Here is a 19,298-nt window from a genome sequence, read left to right on the forward strand (position 1 = left end):
TTCCAGCCTAATACTGGGACACTAGGGATGTGAAAGAGGCCAAGTTAAGAGCAATATCAGAGCATTCCCCCCCCCCCCCTTCCCCCTTCTCTCTCTCTTCTTTCCCCTTCTATTCCCGTCATCTCTTTTTTCCCTCTCCGTCCCACAACCCGTTTGCCTAAAGCTGAATATTCAGTACCTGATACTGACCTTGGATCACAAATCTTGACAAGTCAGCAGCGCGTTTTTCTCTCAAGTGACACAGGCAAGGATACGCCAAACTTAATTAACCCTAACGATTTCTATGGACGTACATACATCACTCTCTATCGACCGCTGATCACCTCCGCCGAAGTCTACTGATGATCTCGGATGACAGTGTGCCCAGGCTCTTGCGCACATCGTTCGCCACCATCTCCAGCGTCCCGACCGAGAAGGGAGCGGCCAGACCGTCTCCCACCGGCGCCGACAGGGGGTGGTGGTGGTGGTGGTGGTGGTAATCCGGATCCCGCATCATGCCTCCCCCGCCAAATTGGGGCGTCGTCATCATCGTCACCACACCCTTCTCGCCGTACGAGGGCGCCCGGAGCTTGGGCGAGAGCTTGTTGACGACCCGCTGGGCGCGGTGCAGCTCGCTGAGCACGAGCTGCTCGGTGGATATGTCCCAGCTGCTGCTGTTGCCGTCGCTGCTGCTGCTGCTGTTGCCGTCGCTGCTGCTGCTGCTGCTGCTGCTGCTGCTCATGCCGTCGTCCACGCTGCCAGCGCCGTTACCACCGCTGCCGCCGCCGCTCTTGTTGGTAGGAGTGTTGTTCTGGTAAGCCGTCGAGGCGGAACGTGGCCGTTTCGGCGGGCATCGTTTCAGGATGCCGTTGGCCAGCCGGGCCGTCTTGTCGCCCCCCGCATCACCCGGCTCCCCGTCGGCCGCCGAGATCGTCGTCATCCCGGCTGCCGCGCCGTAACGGGAGGCGGACTGAGACGTCGTGCCCCAGGCAGCGGCCGAGTACCGCTGGACGACCTTGAGGACGGCCAGGGCGAGGACGGTGAGCAGGAAACTGTCGTGGGTGCACGAAGGGCACGAGAGCATGCTCTCGACGCTCTCGATGCTCTGCTTGTTTTCCTGCAGCACCGCCTGTATCGGGTCCCTATCATTGGCAGCGTCCGGGCCTCCCGACGCGGCGTCGGCGGAGGTGGCGCTGTCAGACTTGCCGTTGCCGGTTGACGAGAGCGTCTTGAGCAGGTGTAGCGCCCCGTTCAAGCAGCCGCACGGCGACGACGACCGGGTCGAGCTGGCATCGGCCCCGGTCGCCCCGTTCTCGGCGGGACGCTGGGCCGGGCTGGCAGGAGCGGGGGATGCCCCGGATGCGGCGTTTAAGAGATCAGCTGTCGACGACGAGGACGAATCGGAGGTGGCCGGATCGTCATGGTGATTGGTGCTGTCGTCCGGGATGAGGAGCGAGGCGACATCGATCCCTAACTGGCCGCCGCTGTTGCTGCCGCAGATGTCCGGCATGGGCAGGTCGATGGGGGAGTCCATGGCCGAGGTGACGAAATCCATGTCGCCGATGTCGTGAGAGAAATATGCCAGGCTGGCGGAGTCCAGGCCCGTATGCACCGAGAGCATGTCTGACATGGCGTCGGCCACTCGGGGTGAGGCCGGAACGCTGAGGCCGCTGTTGCCCGTCCGTGCGGGCGTCGTCATCTCGGGCAGGACATAGGATCTCGAGACGGGCGAGAGGGAGTGAATGGTGTCACCATACCGGGTCCAGCTCTCATCAGGATCGGGGTTGGAGCCCGAAATGAGGCCGGATATGGAGCCGGAGGTTGAGCCGGAGATGGAGCCGGAGGCGGACCCGGCGGCGGAGGTGGATCCGGAAGTGGAGTCGGACGATGTGGGGGTCTTTAGGCCGGCGGTGCTGTTGCCGCGCCTCCGGCCCGGGCGCTTGGTGAAGAAGTATTCGCATGGGATGAGGCGGCTCTCGCATCTCGAGCACGACGGCTTCTCCTTGGGACACTTGACCTTGGACAGGGCACAGGCCTGGCAGCTGTCCCGCAGTTTGGAGCTGCGCCATTGCGGCCGGGGCGCGGTACCAACCTGCGTGCCTGCTTCCGAGTGGAACATTTTATCTCGCTAATGTTGCGTCCTCCTCGTTGGGCACACCTGAGGGCAAGGGCAAAAGAACGGAACCAAAAAAAACGCTATAAGGCTTAAAGCTTCGTTCTCAAACAAACAACAACCACATCGGCCCCGCGTTGGAAGGTGAGGATTATAGGTACTTAGTATTCTCTGGCCTGGGGGCTAGCTTATTGGGAACCAGCCGAATAAGGCCCGGGCCGTGGCTCCTTCACCGTGTGTATATGAAGCGTATCTCGCGTGGCGACACCTCTTTGCTCCCTTCTGCAGCCACAACCACGAACGGACGTGTATTATTAACATTCGGGTGATTACTGTGCGTGCGTCGCTGACCAGGGCCAATAGCGTGATTGGAGTAGTGGCGCACACAATCGATGGATTCTCGCCCCGGTCAGATGGCGAGCGGTTCCCATTACGTGGATTGCAGCAATGTTGTAGCTACAACTGCACAGGACCATCGACCTTCTTGACACCTTCCTTACCTGTTTACCCTGCCCCACACGCCGGAACCAGTTCCCGTGGCCTCCAGTGAAAATAAGGTGTATACGGAGTTTGTCCGTACATACGAGGATCAGATACCCTTGTGGGGGCGTTGAACGGGTAGGCAAATGGCTGCAGATAAGCAGCAGTGAGGAACCAGAGAGTTGCAACTCAGATTGCCAAGAGGAGCCAAGAGCTATCACCGGGGAAGCTTCGTGTTCCATGGTGGCTCCGAAGCGGGCTTAGCGTGCTCTATTCTGTATCCTTTGATACCACACACCAGATGAAACAAGACTGAGGAGGGGGAACCGCTTGGGAGAGCAATCAACGCCCAGAACTTTTGGCTGAAATCTCACTGCGTCAGAGCCAAGCCCTTACCTGCAGCTGCCTATGTTGGCTGACGCGGTTTCCACCCGTTCCAGATCCGCGAGACGTTGTGATAATAATTGCTTACTAGGACCGACCTTAGCTCCGCCTTCGACCACTTAGAATTCCCCATCTCGCAGTGTCGGAGCTCAACACTTGGTTCAGACGATTATGTCTCGCTTCTTGCCTCTCGCCTCTCGCTCCTCACTCCTCGCTCCTCGCTTCCCGCTCCTCCCATCCGTTTGCCAACGTAACCGTTAGTCAGCGCGGTCCCTGCGGGGCTTATGCTAATTACATGCTGCAACTGGAAGCTTTATGCTTATTTGATCAATGGAGATAAGGCGGCCTTGGGCGCGCTGCACCTCTGCGGCGTGTGTCAGCGGAAAGGGCCAATGGCATAGGCGTGAATGGGAAGAAGTCACGGTTAAACGGAGGGATACTGATGTAGAAGATATTGGGGCCTTCCGGTCGCTCCTCCGACGTGCAGGTCCTGTACATACCGCCCGAATCCTAGTGTGATGGGACGTGGCCGACCCAAAGGCTGCCAGTGGTTGCAACGGCCAGTACATATCTTCGTGTTGAACAAGTCGCATTCCCCTTCCGTTTATCCCCTTGTGCAGCTGATTTTTCATGGGGATCTCCTCCGCTACATGATGTATATGATGACAGTGGCGCACTGACTGTCCAGGAGTCACGGGAAGGATACACTAATTGACCTACTGTAGTGTACCCCCTTGGCGTAAGCCTCGGTCTACGTATGTACACAGTAAAGTTATTGTAATCCGTACATACAACAATTTCCGATTATCTTTAAGTAATCCGTACACTAGTGGAACCCGAACAGATGCTGTGCTCTGATTACATGCATGAGCAAGTCCGGCTGTAAACCGGTAAAGGCAACCTGGTATGGCAATAGTTTAAGCCGCTAGTGGGGCCCGGTCCACCAGGGTTTAGCCACTCACATCTTCCCTGCAGGGTGGCCCCAGTCAGCTTTTCCTTCCTTCTTCCACCTCACCCCTCACCACCGGAGCAGTCATACGAAGATCGTTGTTTCCCGCATCCTACAGCCGCCCTGACGAGCAGAGCAATCAACATAAGGGTGACAATGCTTTTCGGACTCTTGTGCCGCCCCCTTCTCGGACACTTTATCGTTGTCATGTGACGAATCTTCGCAGATACCTAGTGTACATAGTAGGTAGCTTACCCCACCTACCCTAGTAGGCAACCCTTGGCCCCCACAACGGCCCCATCCCAATCCATCAGAAATGGGACTCGGACAGGTCATCAGATTGATACGTCAAGCTCGGACTTTTGATCAAATCGATCCGTCGACTGCAATATCCATGGTAACTACATGCTGGTAGAAGAGCATTGACCTCGGCGCCCGGGCAGCTAGCGACGTAGTGCATAGATTGTCGTAGTTAGGTAGGTACTGTATGTATGTAAATACAACATACATACATATATAAATGTGTGGAGGAGCACCCAGTCGAGGCCGGGGCACCCTGTTGTGTGGTTTGGGGGCAGACCCTTCCGTATCAGGATATCAGGGCAAGGAAAAGCCACGCAGAGAAACACGGCTTGACCGGCACGAATCTTGTTTCCCGTTTTGGGCGATTCGGAAAATGAAAGGATGGAGTGAACCGACAGCTAGAAAATACGTTTGCTTAAATACTATGGTGCTGAGATACTATGTAATTAGTGGCGTAGATCTCAGCTCGCCGAGGTCGTCACCGCGGCCCGGTGTGCGATGGGAGATAGGGATGCAGGAAGGGGAAGAAGTGCCTCAGCAGACCCATGAGAATACACATCGGAGTGCCCGTCGGGAATTTCGCTCTGCCGTTTGTGTTGACCACGCTCACGCTCTTCCCATCATACAGCCCCTGTTCGTCGTCGACGGCTTCGATCATGGCCGCCGCCAGGTCCAGGTACGACAGCGGGCTGTCCTCGTCGGTGAAGCTCAGGGCGTGGCCCCGCTGTATGTCGACCGACAGCGCCCCGGGTTTGACGTAGATGCTGGTCAGCCAGTCCGCCTGCGACCGGAGGAACTTCTCGGCGTTGATGATGTCCTGGTAGACGTGGGACGCCGACCAGTGTAGGATGAGGCGCAGCAGGTAGGGGACGTGGCGCGAGAACTGGTCCTCCGTGTTGGCGGAGGAGAGAAGGACAAGTTTGAGGGCCGGCGTTCCGCTGGCCGACTTGACCCCTTGTAGGGCCCGGGTCACCGAGACGACGGTGTCCTGGGCCATCCGGCAACCCGGAATGTTGTCATTGGTCGAGACGACGAGGAAGACGGCATGGCAGTCGCGCAGACACGTGGCCAAGAGATCCACGTCGTCGATGCTGCCCTCAAAGACGCTTACTCGACCGCTCTCGCTGATGTGCGGGAGCAGTCGTTGCAGCTTGGCGCGGTTGCGGCAATAGGCATGAATGCGTGCATTGGGCTTCTTCAGGAGGATCTCGATAAGGGCAGTGCCGCAGTTTCCCGTCGAGCCCAGGACTGCGTAAGTCCTGGTTTCCGTCATTTCATTTCTTTTGTTTTCTTTGTTTGCTTCTTTCTTTCCCTTGTTTTCAAAAGGCGGGTCCTCCTATTCCTCTCGCAAAAAGAATTACCAAAACAAAGGGCAAAAGAATAATAAAATCAGGAAATAATCAAGAAATGGTGATAGGTAGGTTCGAAGCTAGCATGCAGACATCAAGGTGCAATCAGCACAGCGACAAGACACGCCGTCGCTGGTATATCATGAACGGGAAGCGATTGTCCGATCTTACCAGTCGAAGTGCCTGGCAAGGTGCGGACCTAGTGTAAGCAGGGTTTCGGGGAGAACGGACTTTAACCCCATATGTCCCGCGAGCGCGGCCGAACCTTTCCGCCTTCCACCACGGACCATTGTCGGCACCGCGTCGGGATGTAACGTCATTGACTATGGCCCGGCAGCGGCCCGATTCCCACTCGGGGGATGCGGATTCCTGTTGTGTCTCGGAGTACGCCCCACACACCCTCGGCACAACCATTGGAAAACCTGTCGAAAGGGAAAGTCTGTATGTCCACTAATAACAGACGGAAGAGGTCCCTACGATCTGCAGTGTTCCTCTAGCCTGCCTCTAACTCTGTAAGCGACCTCGATGCAGTTTTCAAACTCTATGCTTGAGGAAAATGAGGAGAGCACTTGAAGCAAGGAATCCAAGTGAAAAAAAAAAAAAATAATAATAAGGTAGCCACCCAAACAACAGAGCTTTCGACATCATGATTATGCACAATGCACTTGACCCCAATCTTTTGGAATGCAACCCTGTACGGATTGGTGATCCGGGGCCTACTAGTGTTGCCGGGCCCATCAGGGTTTGCAGCCACCTACATCTTCCTGCATATCAGTTATTATACGAAGATAGGTCGCTTTCCATATCCCACAAACCCCCTTTCCAATGTAGACACTTACCCCTCCCCCCCCCCCCCCACATCAAGAACGACCAAAGAGGGGTGACAGGATAGTATCAGATCATTGAAAACACTATGTAACTTACGCAACCCGCTGCCTATGTACACCCCCCCTACCAAAAAAAAAAAAAAACAACCACGAAGATATAAAACTTTGTAACAGTAGCAACTACAGAGCAATGAATTACCCCAAAAACTCTGTGAACTTGATATCGGCCTTCTGCTTTTCCCGTAGCAGGATATCGGCGCTCTTGCGCGGGACGAACTTGACCTTGAACGGCTTGGGCATCATGACGACGGCGGGGGTGAAGCCGGTGCGGGCGTCGATGTCGAGCTCCCCGTCGGGGACGATGTCGAAGGCCCAGAGGACGTGGGCGCAGGCGATGCGGGCGTTCTGGAAATAAAAGTCCTTGCCCATGCACTCCCTCCGGCCGGCGCCGAAGGTGTAGATGGGCTTGCGGCCGGGCTGCGACACGCCCTCCTTGGCGCCGACGGGGCTCTTGACGTAGCGCTCCGGGTCGTACCGCTCCGGCCGGTCGTAGAAGTCCGGGTCGTGGTGGACGGACCACTGGTTGATCACGACCGACGCCCCGCGCGGGATCCGGAACCCGCCGATCTCCTCCTCGTGCACGCACTCGCGCGGCAGGCCGAACTGGCCCATGAAGTAGGCCCCCAGGGGCCGCCACCGCTGCGCCTCGGTCACGCACGCGTGGATGTAGGGGAGCCTGTCCAGCTCCACCTGCTCCGGCAGCTGCTCGGTGCCAAACACGCGGTCGACTTCTTCCTGCGCCTTGCGCTGCACCTCGGGGTGGGCGGCCAGGGCGAGGATCAGGGTCTGGAAGGACATGAGGGTGGACCCTACAGCGGCATCACTTTGATTTATTTATTATTATTTTTTTTACCCTCGGGTTAGTTGCTTGCTTCTTTTTTTGTCTTTTTCTTTATGCGGAGGTGGCGGAGGGAGGGAGGCAGGGAGGCAGGGAGTGAGAAAGAGAAAAGAAGAAGAAGAAGAAAAAGATAGAGAGAGCGAGAGAGCGAGAGAGCGAGAGAGAGAGAGACGTACAATAGGCCCCCCATGAAGATCGTGTTGTCGAGCCCCTTTTTGTTGGTGGTGGTGAAATGATCCGGTTCCTGGCGGAGGAGCTTGGGAATGATGGCGAGGTGACTGAAGGTGCCGCCCTGACGCTTCATGCTCTTTTCGGCCTGCTCGATGACCCCGTTGTACGCGTCCAGGAGGTACTTGCGCGACACCGGAGCTTTGCGCTTCCATTCAGCGATAAGACCTGGCACCCACCGCAAGATGGGGAAGAGGTCAACCGGCGGGCTTAGCTGATCCAGGAGCTCGATCCACAGCTGTTGAGAGAGGTTATAGTCTTCGATCCACTGCTTGCCAAAGTCGCGGACGTAGTCCTGTATCGGCGCGCCGCTCATCATGGCGACGGGAGTTTCGAGCGACCTTCATGTCCGCAGTCGGTCAGACAATTTGGGGTGGGAGGCGATGGATGGTGAGGTCAAGGCAAATGTGATGGGCTTACCATGGCTTGAGATGCTCGACCCAATGCTCGCCATCCTGGTACAGCTGATAGAGCAAACGCGTAGCCGCCGCCTTCTGCAGAGGAGCCAGGTTGTTCAGCCCAGAGCCGACCACGGTCTGTTTCGAGAGGGTCCGCAGGCGGCCGCCGTAGTCGTTCCGCATAAACAGGCTGTAGGAGTGCTTGCCCTCGGGCAAGATGTGATTCTGGGCGATGTACATGGGAACGCGCTCCGAGAAGGAGTTGGCCTTCTTGACGATCAGCTCGTAGACCAGGGAGCCGTCGTTCAGCACGACCACGTTGCGAGGTCCCAGCTTGAGGCCCATGATGGGGCCATACTGCCTGGCCCAGTCGTGGAGCTTGAAGCAGTGCAAGAGAGAAGGGATCTGGTGCCAGTTGCCGAGAAGGGGCGCACCTGGTGGCCCGGGGGGGAATTGACTGGGTCGCCTGGTCGAGAGAAGCCATTTGACGAGACCATAGACCAGAGGAAGGGCAAGCAATGCCAGAGTGTAGGGGTTTGGGATGTAAAGCGCCATTGCGTCCGAGGTCTATCAGTGTGGATGCAGGTGCGGATCTACACTTGAAGCGACGAAGACATGTCCGTTGCCGTCAATTATCCTAAGGGCACCTCATGATCATTTATAGAGAAGCCACGCCCGATCCCTTGGGGCCCGATTCGTATGATCCAACAGCCGGAACGCTAAACAATCCACGATTGATTTCCGATGCTGTCCTGCACTCCTAGCGTAAGCACCCATGGGTGTCATGTGCAGCGATCTTACCGACCGCGAGACAATGACCCGAATCCCGAACCCCTCCCCAAGAATTATTAAGTATTTACCTGCCAACATCCTGGCTAATAATTATCGTCTAGCCACACACTCTCTCGCTCTCGCTCTCACCCTCTGCTTTTCTCTCTAGGTACCTACCCGATCCGCTTCTCTCCAGCTGCGCTCCCCGACATGTCATCTATTACTATCCAATATATTCTCGACGGCGTCTCCGTCACGGTCGCGACGCTCCTCATATACACCGGGGTCCGATGTTTGCAGAACCCTCTCTCCTGTACTCAAACCCCGCACGCGATGAATTTCTTGACCCCTCAATCCTCCGTTCCCGCGACCCAGCTATTAATTATTGGTTTTGCTCATAGTGGCCAAGACCTTTGGTCTCCCGACTGCAACCCGCGAAGAGGTCGTCTTCTTCCAGTCGTCGACGGGCCGCAACATCGGCGCGGGTCTCTTTATCTACATCATGACCTATCTGCAAGAACGACGGCTGTTGGGCATCTTCTTCCTGTGTTGGTCCACGGCGGGCATGGCGGACTCGAAGCTTCTCCTGGAACACCCTCGCGGAACAAAGGTTTTGATGCACGTCCGCAACACGTGCGTCCTGCTCGTGCTGGGACCGCTCTTGATCAAGTTTGCGAGTTAACTGGGTCAATGCCAATGAACAGCCAAGACTTCTCCGGTCTGAAGAGGTGTATGTAAGATAATTACTCCCTGACGGTGATGAGGGTGGTGCTTCTCGCCTCACGCCGTTCGGACGCCGTTTGTGCCAGGAGGCAACGGTGAAAAAAGCGTCATCAATTGAATAGAACCGCTGTTTCTGGGGGCGGCGAACCTGGTACATCATATCATATATCATCGTATCGGCAATTTTTTTTTCCAATCAAATAATTATATTTCCTTTCATGCTCTTTTGTGCGTACCTGTAATTACCTAATTCGGCTCGACAGAGCGAGATTTCCGCACAATCAATCCCACCAGGGTTTTTTTTTTTTTTTTTTTTTTTTTTTTTTGGGTGTTGCACTCGGGCGATTGCATGCAGCTTCGGGGCGTTTCCTTGCCAGGTAAAAATAACAACGAATACCTCCCGAACCAACCACCCCACAGCCAACTCATATATGTATGTATAAAGTCCAAAATGACAATGACTCAAGGCCATGACAGTATGGCTGATGGTGGTTGACAACAACAGCTAACTCTCATCTCCCTCGTCTCAGCTCCCCAGTCTCACGATGCCTCCTCCGTCGAACTCTAAGATTGCCATCATCGGCGCTGGCCCGGCCGGGCTCACTCTTGGCTCCCTCCTGGCTGCCAGCAAACATGGGTTTAATTTCACCATCTTTGAGCGTCGCCAACGCCCCGACCCTGACGACGTCAACCGCCCGTCGGGCAACCTGGACCTCCAGGAGGAATTTGGCCTGAAAGTGGTCAAGACGATCGGCCTATACGACAAGTTCGTCAAGATCGACAGCGGGTGCACGGAGCAAACCATCATCCTCGACAAGACCGGCCGCGTCTTCCTGGACCACCCGGGCCAGGGCCGCCCGGAGATCTCGCGCAACGCTCTCCACCAGCTCCTCCTCTCGGCGGTGCCCGAGGAGCGCATCAGATGGGGCACCAAGGTGGTCTCGGTCGACGCGGAGACGCGCACCGTCACGTTCCAGCGGGGAGACTCGCCCGAGACGCGCGAGTCGTTCGACCTGATCGTCGGCGCCGACGGCGCCTGGTCCAAGGTCCGCGCCGCAATCCCGGGGGCGCCGCAGCCCATCTACTCGGGCGTCGTCTCCGTGACCATCGACCTGCCCCCGCTCGCCGAGAAGCACCCGGACCTGCACAAGCTGCTGGGCGGCGGTACGTTCGCCGTCTGCGGCGACAACAAGGTCCTGCTCTCCCAGCGCGGCATCCACGGCACCTCCCGGCTCTACCTGTTCCTGCACTCCAAGACGCAGGCGGCGACCCGCGAGGCTCTCGCACGGCAGCAGCAACAGCAGCCGCACAACGACCAGGTGGGCCCCAACCCGCAGCTGGACGCCGGTCCGCTGCTGTCCGCCCTGCCCGAGAACCACGCCGACCTGCTCGGGCTCCTACTGTCGGACGACGACTACTTTGCCGGCTGGTCCGAGCAGTTCAAGCACCTCCTGACGGTCGCCGGCGAGTCCCAGCCGGCGGACCTGCCCGTCGACGCGCGCCCGCTCTACATGCTCCCCCTGGACCCGTTCCCGCACCCGCACACGCCCGGTCTGGCGCTGGTCGGGGACGCGGCCCACCTGCTGACGCCCTTCGCGGGCAAGGGGGTCAACACGGCCATGGCGGACAGCCTGGCGCTGGCCGAGCAGCTCGAGAAGCTGGCCGACGCCGACGCCGACGCCGACGATGGCGGCCAGACCGGTTTCGCGGACGGCCTGGACAAGGCCCTCGTCGCCTTCGAGCAGGACGCCCACCCCCGCGGCCTGGCCGCCATGAAGTTGACTTGGATGAGTTTGTTGTTGTCGTACGATGAGAGCGGCCCCGCGAAGCTGTGCCAGGTCATGGCGGCGAACCACTAAATAAACGCAATATTTTCCATTGATTTTTTTTTGGGGGGGTCGGGGGAGGACGAGGAGCTGTTAGGAGAAGAAGGAAGGGGGGGGGTAGTAGGGAGGTCCGGTCAAATCACCATGGCGTGCTAATTCCGATTCTCTTCATCTACGCTATTCTTCATGATCTCGGCCTCTGTAGTGAAGCAGCTAGAAGAGCCAACTCAATGGAGAAAAAAAAAACTAGACTAACCTCAAATCTCTGCTGAATGTCCAATATTTGAGTGATTAATTAGAACTCGCACGTTACCGTACCTAAGGTACCTTAGCTATTGAGACCGTCAGATCGTCAGATCACCGCCATTGCATGTATTCATAGCCCCAGTTCTATTGGACAATGGCATGATTACCATGCTTCTACAAAGACCGAAAAATGGACCGAGAATGGACAGTTCTGACCATGTTCCACTGCGATTCCCCCACCCTGTGTGTGAATCGACCACTGGCAGGTACGCGGATATATACCGAGTCCACATCCGGCGATCTCGGGTTCGGGGCTTTCCTTGACGGGCTCCGGGGCTTTATCTCTCTCCTCACCGCGCGTTAGCCATGATTATATTGAAGGGAGAGCAGGGCTTTTGTGCAGGTAGGTTCTTTAGCTTCCTCGCCATCGTCCACTCTGTGATCTGTCTGGCTAGGTACCTATAGAATACATCACACTCGGGCTGCAGCTGATATCATGAAGAACGGACACAAGTTCATCGTCGAGGGCGACAAGCATGAGTTCGACCCTGAGAAATGGGTCGGCACCAGCCCCGATGGCCTCCCTAAACGGCACCCAGAGACGCACGTTAATGTGCTGATCGTAGGCGCCGGAGTGGGCGGCCTGATGACGGCACTGGAGTGCTGGCGCAAGGGACACAACGTGGTGGGCATCCTCGAGCGCAGCGCCGGTCCCAACTACAGTGGTACGTCCATCTTTCTCCCCGCGTCCCCCGTTCCCCCTCGTCCGCCCTCCCCCCTAACCCTCTTTTCCCTCTTTCTCTCTCTCTCTCTTTGTCTCCCTTTATCTCCCTTTGTCTCTCTTTGTCTCTTTTTTTTCCCTCTCAAATAACCCCCCTAGCTCACCCTACTTTGTTATGCAGGCGACTTGATCATCATCCAGCCGTCCGCCGTGGCCGTGTTCCGCCACTGGCCCGACATGTACCGCGAGATCGAGGCCGACAAGGTGGACGCGCCCATGTACTACGTCCGGCACACGGGCGAGGTCATCTACGGGCCGTCGAAGCCGACGTACAACGACCCGGAGCACGCGGCGGAGCGCAAGAAGCACCCGTTCGTGGGGCCGGTGCAGATCCGCAAGAAGTTCTACCGGATGCTGCTGCGGCAGGTGGCCCGGCTGGGGCTGCGGGTCGAGTACGGCCAGCGGGTGGAGCGCTACTTCGAGGACGAGAAGGCCGGGGTGGCCGGCGTCGTGGTGGCGGACGGAAGCGTGCGGGCGGCGCACGTCGTGGTGGCCGCGGACGCGTTCCGGTCCGGGTCCGAGCTGCTCGTCGCCGGCGAGCACATGCCGACGCGGTCGTCGGGCATGTCGGTCTACCGCTGCGCCTACGCGCGCGAGCCGGCGGCGGGCGACCCGGCGGTGGAGGCGCGGTGGCCGCGCGGGTCCGGCCAGACCAAGGAGTACTGGCTCGGCCCGGGGATGCACATGGGCCTCTTCGTGTCGGACGATCTGGTCGCCTTCGGGCTGACGCCGCGCAACAGCTTCCTGTCCGAGGGCAGCAGCGAGCCGGCCGAGTCGTGGGACCCGGACGTCGACCCGGACGAGGTGCTGCAGGTGCTCCATCGGGTGCCCGGCTGGGACCCGGCCATCGCCGGCCTGATCCGGTCGGCCCCGCGCGGCTCCATCGTCCACTGGCCGCTGCTGTGGCGCAACCTGCGGCCCGAGTGGACCTCCAAGGCCGGCCGCGTCGTCCAGCTGGGCGACTGCGCCCACTCGAGCGTGCCCGCCTCGGCCGCCGGCGCCACGCTCGCGCTCGAGGACGCCGTCACCCTGGCCGCATGCCTGCAGCTCGCCGCCGCCGCCGGCGCCGGGGGTGCCCGGGCCGCGCCGCTCGGCACCAAGGTGTACAACCTGCTGCGCTATCAGCGCGTCAGCTGCGTCCAGAAGATGGCCTTTGTCAACTCGCAGCTGCTCAACGCCTCGACCGCCAACTGGGACGCCATCGAGCAGGACCCCAAGCAGGTCCGCATCCGCTTCCCCAAGTGGGTCTTCCGCCACGACCCGGAGGCCTACGCGTACGAGAAGTACGGCCAGGCGTTTGCCCACCTCGTCGCCGGCGAGGAGTTCGTCAACACAAACTTCCCGCCGGGCCACAAGTTCACCCCCTGGACGCTCGAGGAAATACAGCAGCTGATCCGGGACGGCAAGCGTGTGGAGGATCTCTTGGACGGAGACTGGTCGTAGGGTTGCGTGTAGCTAACTCTTCCATGAGACGTGATGAATACAAAGTATTTTCCTATTTTTGATGGGGGCTCTTGGCTCCAATAATTAAACTGTTCTTTTTGAATTTAAAGTAATTATTACTTCAACAACACATCTGCGTGAGCATACCAGCGAGCACATACAAACCAAGCTGATCTCTCTATTAAACCAGGGGAGTTCCATCCGTGTCCAGCCCGTTTCCAAACGTCTTGTCATAATTAGGTGATTAGTTACCTGGCCAACGTGATGATAATTCATAGCATCCAACAAAGAAGGGAACTTGCACCAATTCTCCTAGCAGGAACAACTAATACACACCGTGTTACAATATCTTTACGGATAAGGCAAAGGCAGGTATATAGTGATGATTAAATCCGTGGAATCCGGGGGTAATCATCAACTCGTCGGTAACAAGGCAAGACGCTCACTCAACACCGTGTGTGTGTGTAACGCGACAGCCAACAGTGCCATGGGAGCCCAGGCGCGAGGGCGCGTGGGCCCGCCCGCAACACACTGCCAACCGAGCTACCTGCTTACCTACCTACACAGTAGGTAGGTAGTCGCTTACCGTCTCACCAAGCGTGCTTACTGCCTTGTCTGTACCACTTAATTAATTATCCCAAGTTCTGTTCGAACGCTCGGCCTCTCCCGTTCCGTTGGATTGTTTGCTGCACGGATGGCTGTGGCACTCATGTTCCGTCCTGTCCTACCCGAAGCTTGTTTTCAATCCACCTTCATCCACACCTTCATCTGCAGGGCGGGCGCACTCCAATTTCGTCCGTTCTTTCCCCGCCACCAGTCAGCGAAGCTACCGTCCCTCCCTCGGGTACTTAGGTAGCCGCCTTTTCTCCAGTGCGTTACGTGCACCGAATTCCACGACTGAACATCCTGGTCAGAGGAACATTGGTCAAAAGGGCGATCTATACAACTGCTTGCTTCGGCAGCTCCTACGAATGTTCAACTCCGCATGCGGCCCCCAATTTAATGCAGTAAAGTATGTAAGTACGGAGTACCTATCGTTCTTTTACCGCGGGTTCGTAGCTCTCGGTCTTCCGGGCCGGTGTCCTGCAGTACGTAGGTAGGTAGGTACAGCTGCATGGCAGTTCCGTGAGCTGCAGCAGTCAGCGCTCGTACCGAACAAGCTTCCTGTACGAGAGGAGATGAACGGGACCGCGACTGCCTATTACGATGGGCACCGCCCACCTTTCCTTCCGTTCTTGAGAATCAGGCGTAGCATTGCGAATGCCGTAATTACCTTTATCTTGACCTCAGGCTCGTCATTGTGGCTCTTGTACCCTTCTCCTCCCCGCGACGAAGCAACCTAGCTCCAAAAAAAATCGAACCATCATTCTCCTCCACAATCAGGGCCAGGATTAGCAACAACAAACCAACCCAATCGGGACCCACGCACCCAACGAGACGTTCGGATCAAGTACTTGACCTAACAAGCTCAAGAACGCGTTAAGTCGGCATGGGAGCATCCAGGGCAGCGATCAACGGAGCGCCCGAGTTCCTACGGGATCTCGCTCTCCAGGTAACTATTGACTACTCATACACGTGCTTCTCTTCTTTCTTGTCCTTACCTTGCCTGGTTTGGCCGCGCAAGGGCTTTCTGCTCACTCACTCACACGCTCTGTCTTGTTTTTTTTCCCCGACTCTCGTGGCTTCGTTCTAGGTCGAGATCCTCGCTTGCCTCCATTGGCTGGTCGAATTTCAGATCCTCGCCTGCATCCCGCTCGAAGAGAGCGTTCTGCTCAAGGACTTGGCCGATCTGGCAGGGGTCCCGGCGGGGCAGCTGGCCCGAGTGGTTCGGCTGACTGCCAGCCGCGGATTCCTGCACGAGCCGGAAGCGGACCACGTCGCGCACACGAAGCTTTCGGCGCAATTCATTACGAACCAGTCCCTGCTGGACGCCACCGTCTTCATGGCTGAGTGCGCGGCCCCGGCGGCGCTGCAAATGTCGTTTGCGACGCACCGATTCGGCGGTGCTTCTGCCGCCAACCCCACTGGCGCTGGCGCTGGCGTTGCGGTGGCCGCGGCCGCTGACGGCGCCTTCGATCTGGCCTTTGCGACGCAGGACCCTTCCTCCCACGGAGCGGACCGGGAGCGGTCCAGAATGCGCCGCGGGTGGTCAGCATATCTCGCACACCTGTCCGGGTCACATGGTGAGAGCGAGGTTGTCAATGCACTCCTGCGGCTCAGCTGGTCGAATCTGGGCAATGCATGTGTCGTCGAGGTAAGCGGACTCGCGGAAGATGTCGAGAGACAAGGGTCGGCTGGTTTCACAACACAGAAATGTTCCGTATTTTCTGGAATGTTTGTTTTAACATACCTTACCTGCATACACATCTTACATTACATACTTACATACACGCCATACCTTTATCAAATCACGTTGTCGCACAAACTGACCGAAAGAGGCAGGTCGGTGCGCATTCTGCCTCACTGGCGAGGGCCCTGGCACACCACTGCCCAAACCTCCGCCTGGTGGTGCAGATTGACAGGAAGGCCCAGCAGCAGCCATCACCGTCGCCCGCTCCCGTCAGCATGTGGAATGGGATATTATCGGGCTTCTTCGGCCAAGACGAGGTGGCGGACCACCTGGCTCCTCCCCCGCAAGAGGGCTCGCCCAGCTCCTCGGGATCCGGCTCGGGCGCAAATCACCCCGGGGTGACCGTAACGTACCGCGCGGCGGGCATGCCGCAGCCAATAACGGATGCGGCCGCCTACATCATCCACCTCACACCGCCTCCCCCGTCGGGCGGCGGGGTGGAGGGCGGCCGCACCCTCCGCACCCAGCTCGACGAGTACGTCGGCCTGCTTCGCGCAAGCCGGGGCATCATGCTCGTCCTGACGGCAGATGTACTCCCCGAGCCCGGCAGTATGCCGAACCCCGAGGTCGAGGCCGTGGCCCGCGCCCGCGATCTCAGCATGTTTCAACTATCTAACCGGGGCGCCGTGGAACTTGCGGACCTGCTGGGCATAATAAACTCGCTGGGTGACGGATTCGGAAAGCTCACCGTCATCAACAAGCTGCGGGCACCCGACGGCCTCGTCTTGGTTCTTGTCGTGAAGTATCAGGCTTGTTGAGGTTGATAAATATTATTATGATTATTACCTATGCATATTATTTATAAACAAAACCAAGCTTGCCTATTTTTTTGCGTTCAAGTAACTAATACCATTATACCCTCTGCTGCCTTTTTTCTTTCTTTCTTGTTCTGTTGTTTGTTAACCCGTCAGAAGTCATGCATCAGAACGACGAGATCTTTGCCCGGGGGGACAAATTCTGGGACAATTACCTCCGCGGCCGGCCGCGGGTGCCCGACACTTTCTTCGCCCGCATCTTCGAGTACCACCAGGCCAAGGGCGGAACCTTCGGCACAGTGCACGACGTCGGGGCGGGCAACGGGCCGTACGCTGCGGTCCTGCGGACGCGGTTCGACCACGTCATCGTCTCGGACGTTGTGGCCGAGAACGTCGAGCTGGCGCGCGAGCGCCTCCGCGGCAAGGACGGATTCAGCTTCCGCGTCTCGCGGCTGGAAGAGGCCGACGACATAGCCGCCGGCAGCGTCGACATGATCTTTGCGACTAACGTGATGCACTTTGCCGAGCCCCAGGACGCCGCCATGGCCACGCTCGCGCGCCAGCTGCGGACCGGCGGGACCTTTGCGGCCGCCGCGTTCGGGCCCGCCCGCTTCTACGACGCGAGATTGCAGGATCTCTGGGCCCGCATCAGCCACCAGGGCGGCCGCCGGCTCCTCTCGATGGCCGAGGAGCCCGACCGGACGGCCCGGATCATGGCTCGCACCCAGGACACGTACAATGTGGCGCCCACAGATTCAGCCCTTTTTCGCCCAGGCACCCGGCGGATCAATATCAACATGGGCCAGGGCGGCATTCAAGGGATCCTTCCCCCGGAAGAGGCGCACCGAAACATGGAGCCCAGCCATGTTGGGCCAGACGACGTCGAGACGTGGGAGGAGGAGCTGGAAGGCTGGGGCTTCGAGACGGACCTGGCCGGGGTCAAGGAGCACTTTGGATCGTTTCCATTCGTGTCACAATTCCCCGAGTCCCTGGCGGATCTGTACAAGGAGCTGGACGAGCTCCTTGCAGAGGGGAAGCGCGTGCGGGGCTATTATCCCGTCAAATTGATTCTAGCAACACGGGCTTAACCCATACACTATGGCCCTAGAACGCTTTGAGTTTAGACACTGCTTGATTAGGTGTGAAGCGTTTGCTCCGTCTTTTACCGTGTAGTCGGGTAGCTATTGAGCATGTCGGATTTACCGTATTTATTATTACTTACTATACATACATACAGTTCTGTACAGTATCTTACCTACGTTACACTAAGATACTAATTACTGCAATAGTGTAAGTCGTAAGCCGGCACTCCAAATCCAGCTTTTTGAATTAATAAAGAAATACGGAGGAGTCCGTACTAACAAGTGAATGGAAGACATGAGGACTTATTCAATAGAACATAACTTAAGCAGCATTTTGGGTCCAAGATATATCGCAGTTCATTCTCTATCAAATTATCGAGAGGTATGCTTGGTTGTTCGAATTAGTCGTCCTGGAATATCTTGTCATAGTCGTGCTCTGTCCACCGGATGTCCGGCGTGAGACCGGCAAACTTCCAGACGCCATCGACCTTGCGGTACTGCACCGTCGCCTTGCCGTGGGCGTGTCCCGCATAGCGCACCTTGGTCAACTCGTCGTCCTCGTACTTCTGGTGAGCCACGCGCATCTGGTGGTAGCCCGTGATCTGGCCCTCGCCGGTGCGCACCCACTTCCCCGCGCCGATGAAGTGCTGAGTCTTGATGCGCCGGTTGCCGAGGAACTTCTCGTTCGACGCCATGGCCACGAACTGCTCGGCCGGCATGGACTCCCACAGTTGGCCCATGACTGCCCGGTAATCAACCTATCATTGCCTTCCATGTTAGCTTTTCTCTCTTCTTGTTGTTTTTTTTTTTTTTTTCGTCGGGGGGGGAGGGGGGGAGGGGTCATCATGTTGGAAATTCAAGTCACGTACGTAGAGGGTCGGAGCAACGGCTTTCGAAAGGCGATCCCAATCTTTGGAGTCGAAACTCTCGGCCCACTCAAAGATTGCGGCTTGGCAGCCAATGATATCTGTGATCACCCCCCTTATAGTGTTAGCCCCCAGCTCCCCTTGGTTCATTTAATCCTAGCCGACCGCCATGGACTCCAAAATAAACTGACCCTCGTAAGGCGGCGGCGTGTATGTGTTCTCGGGCATTCTGTGTGCTGTGAGAATACAGGATCGGATTGGTTTGGCCTTCCCCAAAATGGGTGTTAAATCGTGGTCGAATCTAGATTTCGAAGACCATAAATGATTATATGACAGATGCGGTAGAGGCATTCAGCAATTCACTCTAATTCATCGGTCTTGCGCTTTGTTGTTGTGGATGTAGAATTGTTCAAACGACCGTGACCACAGGCCGTCTTTGTTCCGGTTCGAAACAGCCGGGGGCAGAGAAAAAACGGGAGGGAATCCTCGAACTCCCCCCCCCCCCCCCCCCCCCCCCAAAAAAAAAAAAAAAAAAAAAAAAAAAAAA

At 57.4% G+C, this 19,298-nt stretch overlaps 9 protein-coding genes across 9 annotated transcripts; 5 read left to right on the forward strand and 4 right to left on the reverse strand.

The window, feature by feature from the left end:
• Nucleotides 1–319: 319 nt before the first annotated feature.
• Nucleotides 320–2,098, reverse strand: P884DRAFT_273541 (fungal transcriptional regulatory-like protein; the record flags this gene model as incomplete). Its single annotated transcript, XM_069442599.1, has 1 exon — nucleotides 320–2,098. One exon carries the CDS (start codon nucleotides 2,096–2,098, stop codon nucleotides 320–322), a length of 1,779 nt encoding a protein of 592 aa, XP_069293281.1.
• A 2,588-nt stretch (nucleotides 2,099–4,686) lies between these two features.
• Nucleotides 4,687–5,971, reverse strand: P884DRAFT_273542 (uncharacterized protein; the record flags this gene model as incomplete). Its single annotated transcript, XM_069442600.1, has 4 exons — nucleotides 4,687–5,467; nucleotides 5,729–5,756; nucleotides 5,845–5,926; nucleotides 5,957–5,971. The coding sequence occupies 4 exons, from the start codon at nucleotides 5,969–5,971 to the stop codon at nucleotides 4,687–4,689; spliced, it is 906 nt and encodes a 301-aa protein (XP_069293282.1).
• Nucleotides 5,972–6,579: 608 nt separating this feature from the next.
• P884DRAFT_281309 (cytochrome P450) lies at nucleotides 6,580–8,463 on the reverse strand (the record flags this gene model as incomplete). Its single annotated transcript, XM_069443532.1, has 4 exons — nucleotides 6,580–6,615; nucleotides 6,658–7,267; nucleotides 7,459–7,851; nucleotides 7,931–8,463. 4 exons carry the CDS (start codon nucleotides 8,461–8,463, stop codon nucleotides 6,580–6,582), a joined length of 1,572 nt encoding a protein of 523 aa, XP_069293283.1.
• A 426-nt stretch (nucleotides 8,464–8,889) lies between these two features.
• P884DRAFT_281310 (uncharacterized protein) lies at nucleotides 8,890–9,361 on the forward strand (the record flags this gene model as incomplete). Its single annotated transcript, XM_069443533.1, has 2 exons — nucleotides 8,890–8,992; nucleotides 9,081–9,361. 2 exons carry the CDS (start codon nucleotides 8,890–8,892, stop codon nucleotides 9,359–9,361), a joined length of 384 nt encoding a protein of 127 aa, XP_069293284.1.
• A 586-nt stretch (nucleotides 9,362–9,947) lies between these two features.
• Nucleotides 9,948–11,297, forward strand: P884DRAFT_319948 (uncharacterized protein; the record flags this gene model as incomplete). The annotated part of the gene is made up of 1 exon (XM_069445368.1): nucleotides 9,948–11,297. One exon carries the CDS (start codon nucleotides 9,948–9,950, stop codon nucleotides 11,259–11,261), a length of 1,314 nt encoding a protein of 437 aa, XP_069293285.1. The 3' UTR covers nucleotides 11,262–11,297.
• A 673-nt stretch (nucleotides 11,298–11,970) lies between these two features.
• P884DRAFT_212997 (uncharacterized protein) lies at nucleotides 11,971–13,698 on the forward strand (the record flags this gene model as incomplete). Its single annotated transcript, XM_069439184.1, has 2 exons — nucleotides 11,971–12,199; nucleotides 12,377–13,698. 2 exons carry the CDS (start codon nucleotides 11,971–11,973, stop codon nucleotides 13,696–13,698), a joined length of 1,551 nt encoding a protein of 516 aa, XP_069293286.1.
• Nucleotides 13,699–15,187: 1,489 nt separating this feature from the next.
• Nucleotides 15,188–16,806, forward strand: P884DRAFT_212954 (uncharacterized protein; the record flags this gene model as incomplete). The annotated part of the gene is made up of 3 exons (XM_069439180.1): nucleotides 15,188–15,250; nucleotides 15,392–15,952; nucleotides 16,141–16,806. 3 exons carry the CDS (start codon nucleotides 15,188–15,190, stop codon nucleotides 16,804–16,806), a joined length of 1,290 nt encoding a protein of 429 aa, XP_069293287.1.
• A 158-nt stretch (nucleotides 16,807–16,964) lies between these two features.
• Nucleotides 16,965–17,891, forward strand: P884DRAFT_213001 (S-adenosyl-L-methionine-dependent methyltransferase; the record flags this gene model as incomplete). Its single annotated transcript, XM_069439185.1, has 1 exon — nucleotides 16,965–17,891. One exon carries the CDS (start codon nucleotides 16,965–16,967, stop codon nucleotides 17,889–17,891), a length of 927 nt encoding a protein of 308 aa, XP_069293288.1.
• A 388-nt stretch (nucleotides 17,892–18,279) lies between these two features.
• Nucleotides 18,280–18,979, reverse strand: P884DRAFT_333057 (Scytalone dehydratase; the record flags this gene model as incomplete). Its single annotated transcript, XM_069445829.1, has 3 exons — nucleotides 18,280–18,643; nucleotides 18,755–18,852; nucleotides 18,943–18,979. 3 exons carry the CDS (start codon nucleotides 18,977–18,979, stop codon nucleotides 18,287–18,289), a joined length of 492 nt encoding a protein of 163 aa, XP_069293289.1. The 3' UTR covers nucleotides 18,280–18,286.
• Between the last annotated feature and the right edge of the window lie 319 nt (nucleotides 18,980–19,298).

This window comes from Thermothelomyces heterothallicus (genome assembly GCF_042370625.1).
Source record: "Thermothelomyces heterothallicus CBS 202.75 unplaced genomic scaffold P884_scaffold_46, whole genome shotgun sequence".
NCBI classification, from domain to species: Eukaryota; Fungi; Ascomycota; class Sordariomycetes; order Sordariales; family Chaetomiaceae; genus Thermothelomyces; species Thermothelomyces heterothallicus.